This window comes from Rhincodon typus, chromosome 31, assembly GCF_021869965.1.
Source record: "Rhincodon typus isolate 14 chromosome 31, sRhiTyp1.1, whole genome shotgun sequence".
Classification (NCBI taxonomy): domain Eukaryota; kingdom Metazoa; phylum Chordata; class Chondrichthyes; order Orectolobiformes; family Rhincodontidae; genus Rhincodon; species Rhincodon typus.
In genome coordinates this window covers 19,822,286-19,844,119 of record NC_063362.1, presented here as the reverse complement: position 1 = coordinate 19,844,119, position 21,834 = coordinate 19,822,286, and the positions used below count along the sequence as shown (strand labels likewise).

The 21,834-nt window shown below is 41.1% G+C and overlaps 1 protein-coding gene across 1 annotated transcript in view; it reads right to left on the bottom strand.

Annotated features, from left to right (window-relative positions):
- Positions 1-17,358, bottom strand: part of LOC109914834 (transmembrane protein 88) — a 38,110-nt gene extending 20,752 nt beyond the window's left edge. The window contains exon 1 of the mRNA XM_020514446.1: positions 17,083-17,358. Within this exon, the coding sequence (XP_020370035.1) occupies positions 17,083-17,358 (276 nt within the window). The remainder of the gene's footprint in view (positions 1-17,082) is intronic.
- Between the last annotated feature and the right edge of the window lie 4,476 nt (positions 17,359-21,834).

Below are 21,834 nucleotides of genomic sequence, written 5' to 3'. Positions count from 1 at the left end.
TGTAGATCCTGGTAGGAGCATTCTAAACAACATCACGCAAAGTAGAATTCAGTTTCTTTAATGGTGATCAAACCTCAAAATTTAATTTTGCTGTCTTTTCTTAGTCGCATGAAAGTGGGTTTGGAGGTGGGACCCAAAGCAAAATAACAGATTCCTGTGGCCATTGTAACTGGGACAATGGTCCTTCTTGTACCAGTACCAAATCTTGTTCCTGTGCTTATAAAACCGCCTGCTCTAATGGCTCTGGAAAGGAAGATCCAAGGTAAAATTGAAGGAAGAGAAAGGTGAACAAAACTAGTCAGCAAAGCAATTAAAATACTTTGCAATTCCCAGGCAAGTAGATTTCAAAAGTACTAAACTTATGTTGAACTTGTAAAGGACCCCTGTCAGGCTGCTCTTGGACTACTAAATATAGTTCTGGTCTCTGTACTTTAAAAATTACATAGAAACACTGGTGAAAATGTAAAAACACTTTAAAAAAATGACAGCAGAATTAAGAGAAGTCAGATATTGGGAAAGATCAAACAGCTGGGAGCTGTAGTCACTGGAAAAGAGAAGACTTAATGGAGACTGATAGAGTTTTTCAAATTATAGATGGATTGGATAGAGGAGACTTGAGAGAATGCTTCTATTGTGGAAGAATCTGAAACAAGGATTGTAAATATAAGATAGTGACTCGTAAGTCCATATGAGAAATAAGGAGGAATTCCTTAACTCAGAGAGCAGTTACAACAAGGGAGTTGCTGTCAGAGAAAGAAGTTAAAACAAATGTCTTAGATATTTTCAAAAGGAAACTAGATGAGTCCATGAGAGAAGAGGGAATAAAATGGTACACTGAAAGGCTGAGATGACGCAAATGGAGCCGGAGGGGATTCGCGGAATGTAAATAACAGCACAGGTTAGTTGGACCAAATGGCCTGTTTCTGTGCTGTTGCAGCAAGATTTAGTTATGAAACTCCTGGTGTGTTTAGGAGCAAGCTGAGCTCTCTACAAAAAAATGGTCAGCCTTCTGTTAGGCAGAAAGAAGCAAGATAAAATTGTAGAACCTCTTCTGGAGGCAGTTTGCGGCCAAGCTGAAAGGTGTGAATTCTAAGGGTAATATGAATAAATCAGGCATTCAAAATAATTGAAAGTTTGTATCAGGGGACCTGATTATGAAACAGGCGTTGGTGGTTGCTCAGTTAGAAAGGAGCCATGGAAAGCTAGGTCATCAGTTCTAATATGACCCAATTGAGAAAGGGTTCATGTTCATCTTGCCTTTTTGTTGTTAACCATATTCAGTTGGCCTTAGATGGAATACAGTTGTTAAAGAATTTGATTCAAGGGCTGAATCTGTTGAGGGGGAAAATGAAAGTTCTGGCATTCCAGATTGCATGCAAAAATCTTTGTAGTTATGTGTTGTGCTGTTTGTATGAAGAGTCTTCTTGTGGTCATGTAGGAAAGAAGTATTTTTGTTGTTTTGTCAATTTAAAGTGAAATGTACCTTTCTCTTTGAAGTATCATTTACCTGTTTGTTCGACTATAATTTGCATTAGTTCCGTTTTATGTTAAGGTAAAGGACACAAAAAGTGGAATAGTCACTTGATTGCGCAAAACCGAGGTAATGCTGAGAAAAAGATGGGCTGCCAAAGTTTTTCATCTTGCAAGTGGCAGGGCAGAATTACAAGAATTTCAAATCTCTATGGAAACATTAATCAGGGTGCTGATTAATTTACAAATGAATTCAGATTAGTTGCTGCGTTGCCATGGAGAATGCACCAGGGACCAGTTAACTGCCAAACTTTTGTTTAAATTCAAACAAAGTAAGTCGACTTTGATTAGCCAGAGCTTTGTTGGGACATACACCAGGGAATGCCTGTCCTCCAACCTTTTGTTCTGTTGGGCCCTGTGTGTTAATATATGTAGCTGCTAGTATCATTAAGTCAGTCACATTGTGAGCCTGACAATTAATTGTAAATTAGTTATTAGTGCAATTATCAGCACAATCGGAATTGTTTAGCAAGTTTTGTTCACTTGAAGAATTGCACCTACTGTTAGGCACTAGGCTATGAGTTCTGCGGGGTCTGATTGGGTAAAGTTTTTACTCTGCTGAAGGGATGTGTTGTTTGCTATGATCCACCAGTCTGATCTGGAACAAGAAGGATACAAACCTGGCATTAAGCCAGCACTAAAATTCATATACCATAACCAATGTGATAGAGTAGGTTTCAGCAATATGATGGATGGGCCAAGTGGAAGGAAACCAACCATACTGTGATGGATCCAACAGGATAACTGGAAACGTGACAGCCACCTCAATCAGTGTCAGCATGGGCAAAGCTATTGTAGAAGGAGTAACAGCAGAATTGTTGAGATAGTGACAGAAAGAGGAGCAGAGGAGACAGCTGCCCTAGCAAGAGAGCGAGCAAGAATAGACATCATTGCACATCAGTACTATTGACCAAGTTTAACCAACCATGGCAGAAATAGAAAACCTAAAATGCTAAACATCCTTGTATTGATTAGATAAATTGCTGGTCTGGGGGAATACAACGGTAACATGTCCTAGGTAATGTTTATCATTCAAATTATTTTTCCTCTATCATATTGCTGTTTTTGGGTGATTTTGAAGTGCAAACTGGCTGCTGCATCTCCTTTGGTACAACAATGATCATGGTTCAAAAGTATTTCCTTACCCGTAGCATGCTTTGGATGTCCCAAGGCCATGAAAGGCACAGTGTAAATACAAGACATTCTTTTAATCTTTTACAATTGCGAAACCATTTGGCCCATCTGATCAGTGCAGGTGGCTATGCTTTGCACAAGTTTCCTCCCACTCTATCAGGATTTCTTTCTCCCTTATGTATTTATCCAGTTTTCCACTAATTGGATCAATGCCGTTCACATCAACTGTATCATATGGTACTAGATTGCACACTCTAATACTTTGTGTGTAAAAATACTTGTTCTAAATTCCTTATTGAGTTTATTAGTTGGTATCTTATAATCATGACCCTACACATGGAATATCTTCTCTTGCACTTGATCTATCAAATCCGTTCATGATGTCAAAGATCTCTACTAGGTCACTAGTCAACCTTCTCTAGTGAAAAGAGCCACAGCCTATTTATTTTTTCCTCAAAGTTGTATTCACTCAGTTCTGACATTATTGCAGTATTTTTGTTTCATCTTCTCCAATGCCTCTATATTCTTTTCTCTGCTATGGGGACTAGAACTGTGCACAGTGCTCTAAGTGTCGTCAGGGTGCTATACAAGTTCAGCATAACTTTAGTATTTTTAAATTCTGTTCCTCTAGAATGAACAACAGTGTGTTTCCATGGCCATAATAACCTGCATTAAGGCCTCAGTAATGGGAAACATTGGTCGAGGAGGAAAGGCATTAATGTAGAAATAAATAACAAATATGAAAATGAGACTGTGAGGTACGCAGAGATGTAACCGTGACCTCTGTTGTCATGTGGGAAAGACTTTGCTGGAAGATTGGAAATAGAGCAGTTTAGGTTATAGAAGCCTGCTGCAATATTGCTATGTACAAATTGTTAATAAATACCATTTAAAGATACCCCTTGGAGTCTAGCCAGTGCTGATCTAACAGATATACTTATACTACAACATGGTGGCAGCGGTGAAGACTGGAGAACTGGCAAGTGGCCCACAGTGGCTCTTCCAGAAAAGACCCACCCAACCACATGCCAATCAAGCAGTGGTGAGGCCAGCCAGGTCGCGCCTCGAATCAAGACCCCAGTGGCCAGAAGTCCCACCCTATAAGAGCTGCCAGCCAATCAGCAGAACCCTATAGCGCACACTCAGCAGATCCATGGAGAAGGCCAATGCTGCTGCTGGAAGATTATTCCCAGAATCCGAGGATTGAGTAGAACCCTGAACAAGCACATATGATATGTAGGGTAGGAGTTGGTGGGGGATTATGTTGTGTTAAGTGGTCACAGAGAGAGAGAGAGGAGGAGGAAGCGGGGGTGTCACTAGTCAGTGTGGTGGTGTGGTTTGCTCCCAGAAAGCATACCCATACCCAATGTCCAGTCCTTCTGGTCACTAAGTGCCTTTGATCGAAGGACTTCCCCAGCCCAGCCACTGGCTGCAGTGTAGATGCTATTGTGAACATTGCGAAGCAACAGGCCAGGCTGGAGTTTTGGGGGGAGGAGGTGGTTCCCAGTGACTGAAGCCCCACAGTTGTCCTTAATGTGCTACAAACATGGCAGGATCCTCTGAACCTGGTGGAGGCAAGCTCGGAGGCAGGAAGGGCACTTATTTAAGTGGGATAATGACGCACCCAAACTCCACCACTTTCCCGCCTCCATCAGTATTAAACTTTGGGTGGGAGGGTCCACGGATATCCTTCCTGTCTCTCTGCTAATTGTAGTCCATTTGAGGTGCTCACCTCCCCCACTGGGATTGCCTCAGCTACAGGTGGGCCTGTTGCCATGCAGCATTCCCAAAGGTTCACACCCACTGGGAAGCTCTGGGTGGGATAGGGATGGAGGTGGAGCGGGAGTGGAGGGTGGATCCCTCATTCAAATGCATTCAGTGCCTGATTAATGGATTGTATATTGAGCTGGCCAGTCAGTAATGCGGGCTAACCCCCAGCACTTGTTCCTGAGACCCTGCCCACCCTCCCTTTGCCAGCTCTGGGACCACAACCCCCGACACACAGACACACACACGCACACCTTGCCCCATCTACCCCACCCCATCCCAAAATACACTTAACAAGCCCAAACTGAACTGATTCCTCATCTCCTACTTTCCCAATAAAACTGGATAAGTCGCCAAAATCATCCCGCTACAACATTACTGGTAACACCCACTCTATACCATCATGCTGACTGAGCTCTTGTGATCCGCTACACATGAGAATTAATACATTTCATCGCTAATATTCCACTGAGAAATGACACAAAACGAGACAAATACATCACTTCAACTTTGTTGCTCACTCTTCTCCCTTCCACTTGTTTCATTAGCTGCCACTGACTGTCCCTTCCCATTACCTCACACAATGAGATTCTCAGACCTTCAACTTTTTTTTAATGTACCTCTGTACTGTAACTCTGAATTTATTGATGTGGCTCAAAGGCTGAATTCGAGGCCATGAAACATGAAATAGACTTGCAGTAAGTGACAGTCAAATTAGAGAGAGCCCTCCATCAAATTTCATTATCTCACCTAAGCCATCAATTGATTGTGCATCATTGGAAATACCTGACAATAATCCATCATGGTTATATTGAAGGTAATTGGCACCAAGCGAATAATGAAACTGGTGGAGTATAACAGTACACTTTGACAACTAATTTAACAGTTTCATTGTGTAGAATTTCTCTCTGGGACTGAAGCTAAACTGCACCAGCTGCTGCCTCCATTCCACTTCACGTTTTTTTTCTGTCAAATAAGATTATTTATATGATCTGGAGGCAAGTAACTAAATATAAATCTATATCTTGATCTTACTCTGAAATTCATCCCAGTTTCCATATGTGAAGGAATGGGTAAAAAATGTGGTTAAAAGTGTATAAATAATCTAAAGCACAGTTTATTTGGCCAAAATTGAAGCACAAATGTGTTATTTGTATTTCCCTTGTGATTCTTCCTTCTAACATTCTGGCCTCCATTCCACAGAAGCTAATCTGCCTCAGTCACCTTAAAATCAAATTTGAAATAATGCACAAACAACTGGACTGGATGAGATGCATCTGAGGATACTGAGGGAAGCAAGAATGGAAATTGCAAAAACACTGGCAATAATTTTTCCGTCCTCTTTGGACTCAGGGGTGTGCTGGAGGACTGGAAAATGGAAAACATTACACCCTCGTTCTAAAAAGAAAGTAAGGGTAAAAAGCAAACAACTACAGAGTAGTCTGTTTAACATTGGAGGTTAGAAACTTATAGAAATGATAATTCAGGACAAAACGAATAGTGACATGAACAGGGTTACAGGGATAGGATAGTGGAGGGTGGGTCCCGGTGAGATGCTCTTCAGAAGGTCCATATAGACTCGATGGGCCAAAAAGCCTGCTTCCACACTGTAGGGATTCTATGATTTTACGAAATACAGGTTAATCAAAGAGATTCAGGATGGATTTCTTTAAGGAAACTCATATTGACCTAACTTGCTGGAGTTTTTGTTTGGAAGAGGTAACAGTGAGGGTTGATAAGGGTCATGCTGTAGATGTGTTGTACATGGATTCACAGAAAACATTGGATATGGTGCCACACAAATAAACTTGTAAGCAAAGTCAGAGTTCATGGAATAAAAGGAACTAAATAAAAGGAACCACAAAAAAAACCCATCTGGTTCACTAATGTCCTTTGGGGAAGGAAACTGCTATCCTTACCTGGTCTGGCCAACATGTGACTCTAGATGCACAGTAATGTGGTTGACTTTAACAGCCCTCTGGGCAATTAGGGATGGGCAATAAATGCTGGCCCAACTGGCGATGCCCACATCCTATGAATAAATTTTGTAAAATCAACATGGACACAAAATTGAATGGTGACAGGATACAGAGTATTGAATGTTTTATGAATGTTTTTCAGGCTGGGACATGGTTTAAATTGGCATTCCCCCAGAATCATTGTTGGGATCTTTGCTTCTCCTGATATATTTTAATAATATAGACCTTGGTGTACAGGGTACAATTTCAAAATTGCAAGTGATATGAATCTTGGAAGCATTGTAAGTTGTGAGGGGATGGCGTAGAACTTCAAAAGGTCAAAGACAAGTTGGGTGAATGGGGTGGATAGGTGGCCAATGAAGTTTGAGGTGGAGAAATATGAGGTGATATGTTTTGGTAGATGAACATAAAGAAACAATACAAACTAAAGGGCACAACTCTAAAAGGGGTGCAGGAGCAGGGGGAATGGGATGTATATGTATGCATCAGTCATTTAAACTCGCAAAACAGGATAAAAGAGAAGTTAATAAAGTGAACAGTTTCTGGGGATTTTTTTAACAGGAGCATGGAATACAAGAGCAAGGAAGTTATATTGAACTCGTACAAGACACTAGTTTGGCCTCAGCTGAAGGCTTGTGGTCAGCCCTGGGTGTTGCACTTTAGGAAGGATGTGAAGGCATCAGAGAGATGGCAGAAGCGGTTTACGAGAATGTTTCTAGGGATGAAGAGGTGCAGTTATGAAGGTACATTGAAGAATTTGGAACTGTTCACGTTGGAGAAGAAAGAGACTGAAAGGAGATCCGATTGAAGTATTCAAAATCATGAGCAGTCTGGACAGAGCAAATAGGGACGTTTTCTCACTTGTGAAAGGTTCGGGAAAGAGAGGGCATAGATTTAAAAAGTCTTTCCCATTAATTGGATGAATCGAGCTCTTCAGGGAACTTGTGGGAGACTTCCCTTCTGACCTTGATTGTGAGATTTGCACAGGAGCATGCAGCCACTGGGGACTCCTGTGAAGGTGATAGGTTGCAATCTGGCAGGAATAGTATCAGCAGTGCTGCAACAATCCTACTGAATGCAAAAATAAGTGAACATTTGAGCAAAGCAGCAGTGAGAGCATCTTTACTATGGAGAAGCAAGTAATAGCAGATGTACAACAAAAGACCTGAACTGAAGAAGTGCCGAGATCTCAGAGCTTTATTGGGTTGGAGCAGGTTCCAGAGATGGAAAGAGGAGAAACCTTGGAGGAACTTGGAAACAAGAATGAGGCAACGCTGGATGAGGAGTCAATGTGGGTCAGTGAGAATGGTCACCAGCTGGATGGGCAGGCTAGATGACTGGACTTAGTGTGAGGAAGATGATGAGCAGCAGAGTTTCCTAAGAACTCAAATTTACATTAGGTGCTAAGTAAGAGACCAGCCAGGAGACCTTGGAAATACTCATGTACAAAGATCACTAATGCACAAATGAAGGTCTTGCCAATGGATGAACTGAGGGAGAGACAGCCAATGTTATCAAAGAGTAAGTGGAAGATCTCGGTGATGAAGACGAGACTAGGTTTAGGATCAAATGGGATGCCACTGGTTGTAAATGGTCTGGTTCAAGTCGAGCCAGTATCTTGCAAAAAGGGACAAAGTGGTGTCTCGAGAATGGAATTTATAGTGGGGACAGAAGACAATCACTCCAGTCTTTTCAGTATTTAGTTGGAGAGAAGCTCTACTTATTTAGCACTGAATGTTGGACACATGGAGAAATCAAAGACAATGCAATATTGGAGCAAGCTGCCAGGTAAAATTGCGTTTGGATCATGACATTGCATTTTCTGATTAATTCTCTGAGAGGCTCATGGGAAATATCACAATGCAAACTCAGGATCATGCAGTATGGGCAGTCAATTCGGCAACTGGCTGTACCTCAGGATCTAGTTCACTAACATCTGGAACACTGCTCTAACTCTTTTGAAGTTTGGCTTTTTGCACTGTGATGAAGTTTAACAGTACAGATGCTTTTAGTCAAGTCCAGATTTCATAGAGATTTTAACAGTACCAGTTCCCCGCTGAGATCAATGCAGTATTTCTGTGGCAACAAACAAGGATTTGCTTCTGAACTCTCTCTCAGAGGTAGCCAGTGTTTGGCTGCAATAATCAATTCTGTTATCACAAAATCAAGTGGCAATAAACAGAAATCCATCTCCTAAACCACTAACAGCTAAAATTCTTTCTCACCTCTCACTGATCAAAAACACAGTATAATGTCTACATAATAATAACTCAGAATAATTTATATTGTGCCAGTGTAAAACTAACAGACTCAGAGCTATAAATAACAGCAGTAACAGAAAGAAGTTACATTGTGAATTTGTATGAGGATGTTGGCTTGAACTTAATATGTTGAGTCCACTGCCTATTTTACTCAATTAATATGTTGAGTCCACTGCCTGTTTTACTCCTGACGTGAAATTACCTGCCACCTAATTGTACTCTACAGTGACTTTAAAAAAGGCAATCAGTTCAACCTCCGCATCTGTTCACCCAGCAGATTAAAATGACCTAGATATTTATAGGTCGTCACGGAGCTTTTAGAAGGGTGGGTGGGGTATCTTAACTGAGTGGGAGGCAAAATTCAGTTTCCTGATGGCAGGCTAAACGGTTTTCCTCTTAAGAATGCCATGAATAAGTAACAATGACATTCATGGGCACAATCTTGTTGGGCACAAATGGAAAACACATAGTTACGAACCCGACTCCAAATATGAGGAGTGTACCTGGCAGGATAGATTGCATCATGCAATCTCCAGTAAGCATCTTCAGTTACTTGGCTCCTTCACAACTATGACATTTCTTGCTCAAGCATTTACAGTGTAAGAGGTGAAGCCTCACCACGTTGGCCAGCTAATGGCAAGTCTCAATTATAAGCAGTCTGACTCGTTCTTCACTGCTTACGACGTGAGGGGTGAAGCATGGCTTAGCCAACAAGCCTGTTCAAGTGAGGCAGCCACACTGGCTGACACCAGCAAATCTGACTAGGGCAGACAACTGGAGTCATCTCAACACGGGGTTCAACTCAAAAGGCTAGGCGTCCCAAAAACAAATGTTAAAAATTGTGGAGAAAGAAGGAATTGATCTTATGTCCCTCTAAACTATAAAGTCTATATTGTGAAGGGTAGAGTTGATCATTGATGACCATGTGATCATCTTGTGATCCATCTATTGATCCAACTAGGGAGTTGGTTGACCACTTAGGGGTGAGGGATGATTCCCTTGAATAGGGAATTAATTGCTTTGTGGGGTAGAGAATGACCGTGGACACTCTCTTCATTCCACTGTGGAGTGTTTTGTCCAGTTTAATTGTATATTTTCCCAACTACTTCCCTTCAACAGGAAGGGATTTCCAACAACTTAAATCTTGATCATAAAACCTTGATTAACTTTGAATCCCATTAGTAGATCAACAGTCGGTACATCACAGGAACTGTATCTATTAGCAGTGAGTACAGTTCTTGCTTACAAGTGGCTACAAGAACACACCAAAGGCTAGAAATACCACACTGAGTACCTCACCACCTGACTCTTATTGTCTACCGTCTACAAGGTATAAGTCAGGAGTGTGATGGAATACTCCCCACTTGCCTGAAAGATTTCAGCTCCAACAATATTCAAGAAGTTTGACACTATCCAGGACAAAGCAGCCGCTTGATTAGCACCACATACACAAAACTCCACTCCTGCCACTCAGCAGCACTAGTATGTATTATCTACAAGGTACACTGCAGAAATTCATGAAAGAGATCTGTAGACAGCACTTTACAAGCCCACAACTGCTTCCATCTAGAAGGACAAGGGCAGCAGATATATGGGAACACCACCACCTCCAAGTTCCCATCCAAGCCACTCACCATCCTGACTTGGAAATAAATTGCCATTCCTTCAGTGTCGCTGTGTCAAAATCCTAGAACTCCCTCCAAAATGGCTTTGTGGGTTTACCCACAGTACCGAACTGAAGAGGTTCAAGAAGGCAGCTCACCACCACCTTCTTAAGGGCAGCTAGTAATAGGCAATAAATGCTGGCCCAGCCAGCAATGCCCATGTTCCACATCCCAATGTTCATGTCCCACAAATGAATAAAAACTGGATGAATAGCTCATCAGTAAATCCCAGTGCGATCATCACAAAGAGAGTGAATTCTTTTTTATCTGTTGGAAAAACTCAGAGCTCAGTAGCGGAGGTGATATGGACCTACTCACAGGTCCTGAGCAATATAGGGGCTTGTGCTGTCCTCTTTGTGGCTGCACACAACATTTACTTTCACTTTCCCATGTTCCCCCATCTCTCACAAGTTACATGTTGGCAACGAGGTTGCCTGGGGAACCCTTATTAGCACTGATTTTCTAAGTCAGGATGAAGGGAAACAACTGTCTCTAAATCAAAAGAGTAGTTAATGTCCAGTTCAGGAACAAAGTGGTTTCTGTGAAAATTGATTGTGATGTGTGTTATCTTATCGGCTGATTGATGTTGCTGGTCTATGGGAACCACTCACCTGCCCATCATTTAAAAGCATTCAGTGTCACTCACTATACCAGTAAATGCTTCATCCTGCTCTTAAGAGAAGTTCGTTCTGTAAAAAATCCACTCATAATGACAGTAGTCTGACTGGCAGTGAGGCAGGTAGTTTGTAGTGTTCTCTTACTGCACATCAATTTTACAAGGGGAAGTGGCTTTCGTTTTGTTCTCTTTCTCTGTCGCTACAACCAGACACTCTTCAACCACCAACTCCTCCCAAAATAGCCGAGTTATTCTGGGAAGGATCAGACAGACAACAATGAACTTTCATTGGAAAGTGAGACATCAGATGGGCTTGGATGGGACGAATGGCCTCTTCTTTTTTTAACTGTATTTTCATGTTCTTCACGTTCTTCTTGAGTCATGGAGGATGTTTTGCTGTTCTTTTGTGGGATTCAGAAAAGGGACACTATTTAACAACTCACCCCTGACACAAGTGAAATTATGAAAGCCATTATTTCAAAAATAAAATTCAATGACAAAATTTCAAATCTAATGAATTTGCAGGGTGCGTTTAATTCAAATCTCCTGACAGCATGCATAGCACAGAAAGGTATACGATCTATCAGACTGGTCAAGGTTAAATCTTAACTTGGAACAGCCTAGTTTAATCACTATCACTTTGACTACATTATTTTATATTTTCCTTTTCCTAACAATAAATAATACATCTTCCAAGTAATTTTAAAACTGTTGCCTCAATAACCACCGATGTCAATGCTTTCCACCCAAGATAGATGCTACGGATGAATTTGGGGTTCTTGAAACTGTTGGTTTGGTCTATATGGATACCATACTCTCTCCTATCAATTAGGATGTCCTCTAATGATAGGGAGGAGTTTACAGGGGCCAGTGTGAAACTCCAAGTAATTGAGAATGGGGGGTGGAGGCGGCTGTGGTGGTGGTGTTGGTTGGAGTGGTGGGGGGGGAACCTGTGCACATACTTTGAGTTAGTAATATCTTGATCAACCCGAATCAATTCACCCTTAATTCCAAGGCATTCACCCCAGCACAATTCTGGTCTCCCTGCTATAGGAAAGATGTTATGAAATTTGAAAGGGTCCAGAAAAGATTTACAAGGATGTTGCCAGTGTTGGAAGAATTAAGTTATAGGGACAGGCTGAATAGGCTGGGGCTATTTTCCCTGGAGCATCGGAGGCTGTGGGGTGACCTTATAGAAGTTTAGAGAGGGCATTAGATTTAAAGTGAGAGGGAAAAGATTTAAAAAGGACCTAAGGGGCAACTTTTTCATGCAGAGGATTTGTGTGTATGGAATGAATAGCCAGAGGAAGTGGTGGAGGCTGGTACAATTACAACATTTAAAAGGCACCCGGATGAGTACATGAGTAGGAAGGGTTTAGAGGGATAAGGGGCAAATGCTGGCAATGGGACTAAATTAGTTTAGGATATCTGATTAGCATGGATGAGTTGGACTGAAGGGTCTGTTTCTGTGCTGTACTCCTCTATGACTCTATGTAACATTTCTTGCAATTCATCCCTCACAGCCTAGTTTTCATTCTGGTAAATCTCCAATGCCAATATTTCCTTCTCAAGATGTTCAGGGTGCCATGAACTACAAATGCCTTGTGTTGTGGAAGCAGCATTTGAGACATGACTTTTACCCCCATGTGTTCCACTCCTCTAGACATAAAGCTCAGAATTCCATTAGCCTTTTTGATCAATCTCTAGTTCTCACCTTATATACAAGCAGCAGAAAATAGCAAACCCTAGGGCAAGCAGCTTCAGCCGAAGCTATTTGTATTTATTACTTTTTAATGAGGTGGTATTTCTTGCCTCTGGAAGGAAATAACTGCCTCATTTATATTATGGTACAGACTGTAAGGGCTGGGCTGTAATCCAGCAGTGCAGAGAACAGCTGTAAGAATGGTCACTTAAAGATTTCAAAATATTACATTTGCAGTTTGTAAAGTTAGAAGGCTGCAGAAAGGGTGCCAAGAGAAATTTAGTGAGAAAATAAGCTCAGTGGCAGAACCAGAAGCAAATAAAGCACAAAGAAGTGAAAAATAATGAACAAGAATCACAGAAATGGCAGTTTGGGATGAGACGATAGCAGGTAGGTAAATGGTGCAAGACAGTGTGGTGGAGCCAAGGAGAAAGATTATTTAAGGTCTTATGACTCCAATAGGATTACATTGGATGCCATATTAAGAATTAACAGATGTCATCAATAAATTCTCCATGTCATATAAAGACATAAATTCTGTATATGTGGAGCAGAATCATGCAAAAAAATTGAATATGTGTACAGGCCAGACAGCCATGACTGAATGGTGTAAATTACAAAGATCGATGTATATTCCAGAGTTTTGTCTGATCTTGGATGATCAGGAGGTAGTAGTACAGACTTTTAATAGGTGGTGTAGATTTCGTGATCCGCTTTCTTACATGACAGAGTAAGGTTAATGTCTGAATATAAGAGACTCTATGTTTCAAACCCTTTTACCTCAGCTTTCTAATCAAGTCATGACACTGGATCCATGGTGGTCATGACTTTCCCAAGAATTAAATAGCTCAGTTAAATAAGATTTCTCTTGATCAACATTAAGGACCAAGAAAAAGTAATTCTACATATTTTGCAAATAACATATGGGAAGTAGCTTACCTTAAATATATTGGCCCAGGGTTTACCCAGTGACCAGGGCACACTGGAATGTCTTTGGGGTGATGGAGCTTGCAGCAATAAGCATTGCAATGGTTAGTCTGGGTTTCTGCACAGATTTTTGCAGGGCTGAGGTTTCTCAGAAGGCAGCAGGTTCTGACAATTGAAAAGAATGTGGAAGATGTTGTCGCCTATGGGATGCCCTGGCTATCCCACCTCTTGTGCCTCCTGACGTGCCTTCACAAAGCAGCTTCTCAGTATCCTCACAAAGGTGGAAGCAAGGACCCACCAACTTCTGAAAAGTTGCTTTCATGATAGCAACGATTTCCTGGAAAAGGGTCCTTTCTTTTTTATGCTCAAGGCCTCTGCCAAACTAGTTGCACCATAGGGTTTCCATATTTCCAGCACAGGTTAATTAACTTGTTAGACTGTGTAAAATTCAGACAGGAATTGCATTCCCAGTGGAGGACTCCCGTGTTATGGTGGTGGAACAGAATTGCAGCCAACAACATACTGTTTGTTGTTACTTAACTTAGTTTAAACGTCTGAACCATCAAAGAACATATATTGCTGTTAAAGAAAATAGGAGGATTCTCAACTTGCGCTTTGATTAAAGCATGTTAGAAATATTAGTGTTTGCAAAATCTAACTGCATCCCAACACTTTACAGATTAATGCTAATCTCCGATCAGTCATTGCAGCTTTAAAAACCCCCTTGGCATTTACAGGAGTGTTATAGTCACAGAGGGTGATTCACAATACATTGACAGCAGTCCAAAGTGAAAGAGACCCTGGGAGCTGAAAGTACAGGTCTATGTGCATAATACTGGAGACAGACTTGTGACAAGAACTGAAAACATGGAGAGGAGCTGCCAACTGTTTCCACTCAGTATTCCAGCTCCTTAAAATGGGACCTCAGGTCAATCTTTACAGTCTAATGGAAATGGTTGATGTACTTAAATATTGAATTGTTTGGATTGAGGACAGTACGTATTGAAAGAAATGTAAACAGTTTAAGCTGGCACTGCAGTGCAGTATTGAAGGAGTGCTACACTTTCAGAAAAGACCCTAAACCAATGTAGAAGTGCAAGATACTATAGTACCATTCAACCAAGAGCAGGCAAGTCCTACCAAGGTCTTACCCATGATTTATCTCATGAATAAGTTCCTCAGATGCAAATCACCTGGTTGATTGTGGTTTGTGGGATCTTGCTGTGCCTAAACTGACTGCCCCATTTCTCTACATTGCAACAGTGATTACACTTCTACACCTACTCATTTGGTTGACAAGCACATTAGAACCTCATGAGGTCATGAAAGTTGTTATATTAAGGTCCTCAATTGCCTTTTTCTTAAGTTTACATAGACTAATATTTAATATGTATTCTGCTGCACTCTAGAATAATCTGAATAAAGACCTTTGCATTATCTGGGCAAGGGAAAGCAATTTGCTGAAGAACCCATTTCTACCAAATCTCCATTCTTTGTTGGCTTCTGTAGCAGGTTTTGCCCAGAAGTGTGGGGCTTTTCTTCCTTCTATTCCCCATCAACCTCCTGCCTTGATTTAAGACTTGACCTACAAGTGTCATAAGTGGGTACCATAAGACATTTACAGAGAGAACCCTGGGATGTAACTAAAAGTTTGAACAGCAAGACTTTAGCTGGACCTGTCTCTGCCTCCCACAACATGGCAACACAATAAATACTGTAACAAAAGCAGAAATTGCTGGGAAAACTCAGCAGGTTTGGCAGCCTCTGTGGAGAGAAAATAGAGTTAATGTTTCAGGTCCAGAGACCCTTCTTCAGACCAATAGATACTGTGTCCATCTCCACCAAATGCCATAGTCATGTCAATTTCACGACATCAGGTGTAAGCTGTAACAATCAGAGAAGCAAAACAAAAGCCTAGCCGTCTGAATGGCTCACTGCGTTGCTAAGGTACAGTCTAATCTTAGTTTCACACCATGTACCATTCATTCCCTCATGAATTTGTGTTGAGATTAGTTCAGGTTTAGCAACATACAACTACTTCATTCAATTTCACTGCAGGTTTTCATATGAAGCTTATTTTCTCTCATCTTCAAATGAACTGGGAAATTACCTTAAAACTATAAGCTTTATTGAATTCTCAGAGACAGAGAGGGGATTATTTTAATAAAAAAAGAATATTTTCCAACAGACCTGTTCATGGAAAATACTGACTCATTGTGTGACTTGACAGATTTTTAAGTTCCTTGACGATGAAGCAGTTTGAAAGTTGCTGGTAATTTCAGTTTATTTCTCTGGTTTAAGTTCTCATACATCAACATCTGGAAATGCAGACAGGGAAGCAACTTTTTCCCAGATCTCCACCTACATCCCATCCTGAGATATACATGAGAGCACAGATCAAAATTCTGGAACTTCAATAGCACTGTGGATGTATCTACATCGTTTGGACTGCAACAGTTCAAGATAGCTCCATCACCACCTTCTCTACGGCAGTTAGGACTGGGTAATAAATGCTGGCCTAGCCAGCGAGGCCCACATCCCATGAAAGAACAAAGAAAACATGGCTCAGCAGGTGGGTTGTCCACATTTTCCAGCCCTTGATAATTAAATGTTTGTGGCCAGCAGTCACTAGATCCCCTGAAAGTGGGAATTTGGGAATTTTTGCACTGACTTACTTAAAGATGCAGATCTGAACCAAATCTGCACTTCTACATTGCCTGTGCCTACTTTTAAATCAAATAATAGCCTGGTTTGTGACTTATAAAGATGGATCAAGATGCCCTTATGTATTCTTTGTTTTTGCATTTAAACATGAGTATTTCTCAAAGGAAGTATTTTTCAGGTAATTCTGAGATCCTGCTTAAAAGTAGACCTTTGCAATCTCTTCCGTGTTTGGAAGTTTAAAGCTGGAGTTCGTTTACCTTGAAAACACACCTTTAGTGGAAATCTGTTTTATCATAAGATGACTACAGAAAATAGTCTACAATGCGTCATTGCCTAAAGTTTCTGACTCTATTGTTATAGTATGATTCACACCCGAGGCACCACATGCAGCTGCAAAGCAGTAGCTAAGACTCACTCACTGGCACTGCTGACAGAACTGGAGCAGTTTTTTTGTTGCTGCACCATCTGTTTGCATTCAAAAGTTTTTTTTATTAACATCATACAAGCTTTAAGAAATGTTACTTGCTCACCAGCAGGTTATCATCGATAGCAATCCTCTATCACTCAGATGAAGAGGTAAACTTAGATCCACATAAAAGGGCACAATCCTCTCTCTATTCATTACAATTGGTGCAGTTCTATTTTCTAGCGTTCAACAAGACCACCTCACCCACAATCATAGAAAACGCAATTAATTATCGAAAGAGTCATGCAGTCTTCATAAACGACGAAAGTAAAAGGGTTGCATCTTCAGTTGGGGCAGGAGGCTACTCACATTCATTTCACAACCATTACAAAACAATTTGAGAATTAGTATTTCTAGCCATAGGTTACTTACCCTGGAGTGACACTGAAACCCAAAGTACACCACCACGATAGTGGGCAGCAGCACAATGCAAAACACAGTGCCCATGAGAACAAAGTTTAGGAGGAACAACAGAAAGTTAAAAGCAGTGACCAGGAAAGCCCATCCCCAGAACCCACACATGCTGCGTGCTTCCAAAGGCCATGGCTGGTCATCAATGCTGTACGGTGGAGGATGAACATGATTGAGCATGCAGGCTGTGTCTGACACACTGTCAGCGTCAAAGTCCTCAATTTCTTGCTCTGCCATTTCTTTACTGCTGCAGATATTTCTTTTTTGATTTGTCTTCCACAGTTAATTGATTTTTTTTTGCTGCAGTTGTCGGCTTCAGTGTTCAGAGTCCGATGAGATACTGGGATACTACAGGCTCCGATCCACACAAATAGTGTCCCTGTCGGTCACCCTGCTATTCCCACGTTAACGGTGCCCTGTTCTGCAATTCATATGAATCACTTTTTAGTGCTGAGGACTGGTGAGGAGTTCCAGCCTTGCCTGAGCAGTATCCACAAACGGCAGCTGATTCTAACAGCCTTTGACACTAAGCCAGTTAGTCGAGATTAACAAGCAGCCTGAGGATGCAGTCCTTCCCGCCACGAACCAATCCCCTTGTGCTGTATCCCCAGCCACTCAGCAAGCACCACCCTGATCAGCACCTGGGTATCAGACAGTCAGGATAATCTGAAGCAGCATCCACCAGGTACCAGCTGCAGTCACACATACAAGGTGAAAAATCTTTAAGAAGTACCGTGCATTCTGTGCTTAAGAACAAGTAGTGGACTGAACCGTGGCATTTTCCGAACCTGCAATTAGTAAATAAATCGTCCTCATGTTCTTAATGCAACATTAGGAGTAATTCCCAATAATGTCACCTCAATAATGTTTTGCAATACAGCACGATATGGTTTTTAAATTTTACATTGATTCTTACACTGCAGCATCTAGGAACCATAAACAAATATAATTGCTGTTCTACAAATCATGATGCTACGAGTAGCTCACAGCAATACTTATATTACATCATACTTTGCAGCCAACCACTCCCTAAAATAATGAAGCACGGGTAATGGAATAAAATTTATACACAATTCTGTTACATGACTAACAATTTATTTAAGTATCAACAACTTTGCAATCACTTTATTAATTTCAGAACTTAAAATAAAGCATAGTTAGTCATTTAACTGATGAGGGGCTGTATCAATTCTGTCATTATTTGCCAAAGGGATAAATGAGTTCTTGAAATCTGTCCCCATTCTCTTTTTCATATTCTGCCATCAACCCTTTAACAAATGAGTTTGAACAGCGGCAACCCAGTTCCTAATCTACATTAAGCGCAGCACCAAACTGTCCACAATTGGAACCTAGATTCTACGACCTGAACCTGTATCAGCATAAAGAATGGCTTTGCAACAGCCCAGTTCACTATGGAGTGTGCAGCACCTCCAAGATTATGTGCAGTGGTGACACCTATCCCAGACGTCCAGGAGGATAACTGCAGCTCCTGGTATGGTGTGGAGGCCTTGATAACAGAGCAGGGTTAACAAATTACAGAGACCACCCTGCTCAGTAACGTTTATTCCATATTCCCATAGATCAATGGCCAGACAATACCTCACCTGTAAACTGCATGGCAGGACTCCATTCACATGTAGCCGCTCTGTGTCTAAGGATAATAGAATGTGCGTGTCTTCCTAACAGCCCTTTCAGAGGCCTGGATGTGAAGCAAAAGGGAGGCAGGGTCACAGTGCCTTTGTATCAGTGCAAGAATTGTGTCTTGCCACAGCTCAATTGCGGAACTTAGCTACTGTGTGAGGGGGTGATGTCAAAATGTTGCCTGAGGAACACAACAGATAACCTTGTCTCGTATTTTTGCTTCTCAAATAACACGTAATGGGTGCAGAGTCACAGTTTAAGAGTCACCAACACTGGCAACCAGGTGAATCTAAAAATAAAGATTAGACATTACTTTAATTAAAATTTTAATTCTTCTGAAGTTGACCTGTAGGATAAGGCAATGTGAGAGATGTAATGAATAGAGACAGGGGAATGTAGTGTAAAGGGTCAATGTTAATATTTCATTAAGGTAGCCTACATTATCAAGGGAAGTGATGTAAGGTCACATGGCTACTACATTGATTGAGAGCTGGGTCTGTCAAACAGCCTCATGCAGAGCCTTGTCCTGAGAGCAGTTAGCAGTTATCATGTTTAATAAAGGGGCATATAAACTGAAAATGTAGCCTCCTGCATTCTGTATCAGTCAATCCCAGACACAACCATATTAGAACAACAGAATCCCAGATGGTGATATCAGAAATCCAGATGCAGACATTATCTTTAACAAATATCTCACTTGGTGTGTGGAATTTTGCTATGTGTGGTATCTTCCCGCTATATAACAATGACTACACATCAATGGTATTTTTTCATGTTTTTGGACATACTGAGGATGTGAAAGGTGACAGATGAATGTAAGTTCTTTCCTACCACTCCATCAAATCAATGTGCACCTTACTTCTTTTGCCATCTATTTACCTTCCCTTCCATTGCCACGGATATCCCCTTGCCTCCATCTCTTCATTTCCCTTCCTTTTTTCCATATCATTATTTCCTCTATCTCTGTCCTCCCCATCTATTTATTCCCTATTGCAATGCCTTTTGGCCCCTACCTGCATACATTCTGTTTCTGTCTTTTACCATATGTTTTCATAGTCCACGGTAACAAATTCAGAGCTGCTGCTAAATCCTCAAAAACATCAAACAATCTGGATAGATCATTCATTCCTTACGTTAGCAGAGGAATGCAAAGGTGGAAGATGGCAGCACACTACCACCTTCTCAAGGGCAACTAGGAGAGTGTAATAAAGGCTGTCCCATCCAGCAATGGGCAGATCCAGATCCCCTGAATGAGTTTTAATAAAATATATCCTCTTATCCATTTGGCTCTTGAAGCTCTGACAGCAGATGATTTCAGGCTCCTGGAAGTGAGGTCACTCCACCAGCCAATGGGTCTCGCTTTGCTGTGCATATACATGTTTGAGAAAATAATATGGTAGCTCATACAGAGACTCGCAGGACCCTGAGACCAACTGGTGAAGCCCAACAACACAAACAGGGGATGGAAAATGTGTCTATGTGAAATGTGGTTGAATCACTGTGTCAGCCGGACCTCTTGCCTCTGACTCACAAGGTTATGACTTCAAGCTCCACTCAGGGTCCTTAGCACCAAAACCTAGGCTGATGTTCCAGGGAACGCCGTACTGTTGGAGATGATGTCTTTGGGTTGAGACACTAAACCCGATGTCGAGCAGACATGAAAGATGCAATGACAGTATTTGTAGAAGAGCAGGAAAGTTATCCCCAACACCCTGACTAATACTCACCCCTTAGTCAATATCAGAAAAACAAATGATCTGATCATTAGCTCATTAAAGTTTGTGGGAGTTTTCTGAATGCACATTTGCCGACATGTTTCCTGTATCATAACAGTAACTACATTTCAAACGTTTTTGGATGTAAAGTGTTTTGATTCATCTGGTGGTTATGAAATGCGCTATATAAATGCAAGTCTTTCCTTTTGGTTGGTATGTATGGGTATCGTCAAATTTGGGACCATCAGTCCAACCTTGAGATCATTCTCTCTGTATGTCCAAACCATTTACGAAAATGAGAAAGGACCCAGCACGTATTCCTACAGCAAACCACACCCACCCTACCACATAACAATCGTCCCATTACCACCACTCAATGCTTTCTGTATCTGTCCAACTCTCTACCCGTGGTATGGTAGATTGCTGTTGCTATAAGGTGATTATTTCAGCATATTCTAAATTATGTAAAAATAGAGGCCTATCAGAAGTGATGGTTTATTATTACAGTGGCCATCAACAACAATAGCTCAAATGTGTGAAAAACAGATTTCACCATATTTTTCTGCAAGATTTTGTCATGAAACTGGTAAGAACATCAATTTGCATTTTAATTTGCGTCAACATTTTAGATTTATGAAGAAAATTTCTCTGAGTGCTTGTAAACACTGATTGAAAATTTGATCTTCTATTTTTACTCTTATCTATCATTATGTCAAGTACCATTTTAGACAATGTACAATGAGTCTGGCTGTTCCCATGGTTACTATCTCTGAAGAAAGAGATAATGCATTCGTCCCTGGACCTTATGACCTGACTTTGGAAGATTGTTGATCTTTTTCACTACTTATTGACCTGAAAATTCCATGGCCATTCCGATGCGTTCTCTCAGTGGCGCCAATGGAAGCATGGTTAAGACATAAGTACCTTGGGAATGCCAAAAGCTTGCTGGAACCCATAAATACTGCGTCCCGATAATTATGATCCCCATGGAAACAAACAAACCAAAAGAACGAATTCACTGAACAACTCCAAAGAAAAAAATTAGGAGATCATTTCACCTTTTATGACTTTTGCTTTGATAATCAAACACAAATCAACAAAAATTAAATGGGAATTAACAGACAATCTGTGGTCAATATAAACAATGAATGACATATTATCTCGAAATAAAGAAAGATAGATCTTACGGATTTACTGCAGTCCACTTAGCACATCATGGTGGATGGAGTGCCAATCAAGTGGATTGTTATGACCTGGATTATACCAAATTTCTTGTGTGTTGTTTGGAGCTGTATTCATCCAGACATATGGATAGTATCCCTTTACACTCTGGACTTGTGCATTGTGGGTAGTGGAC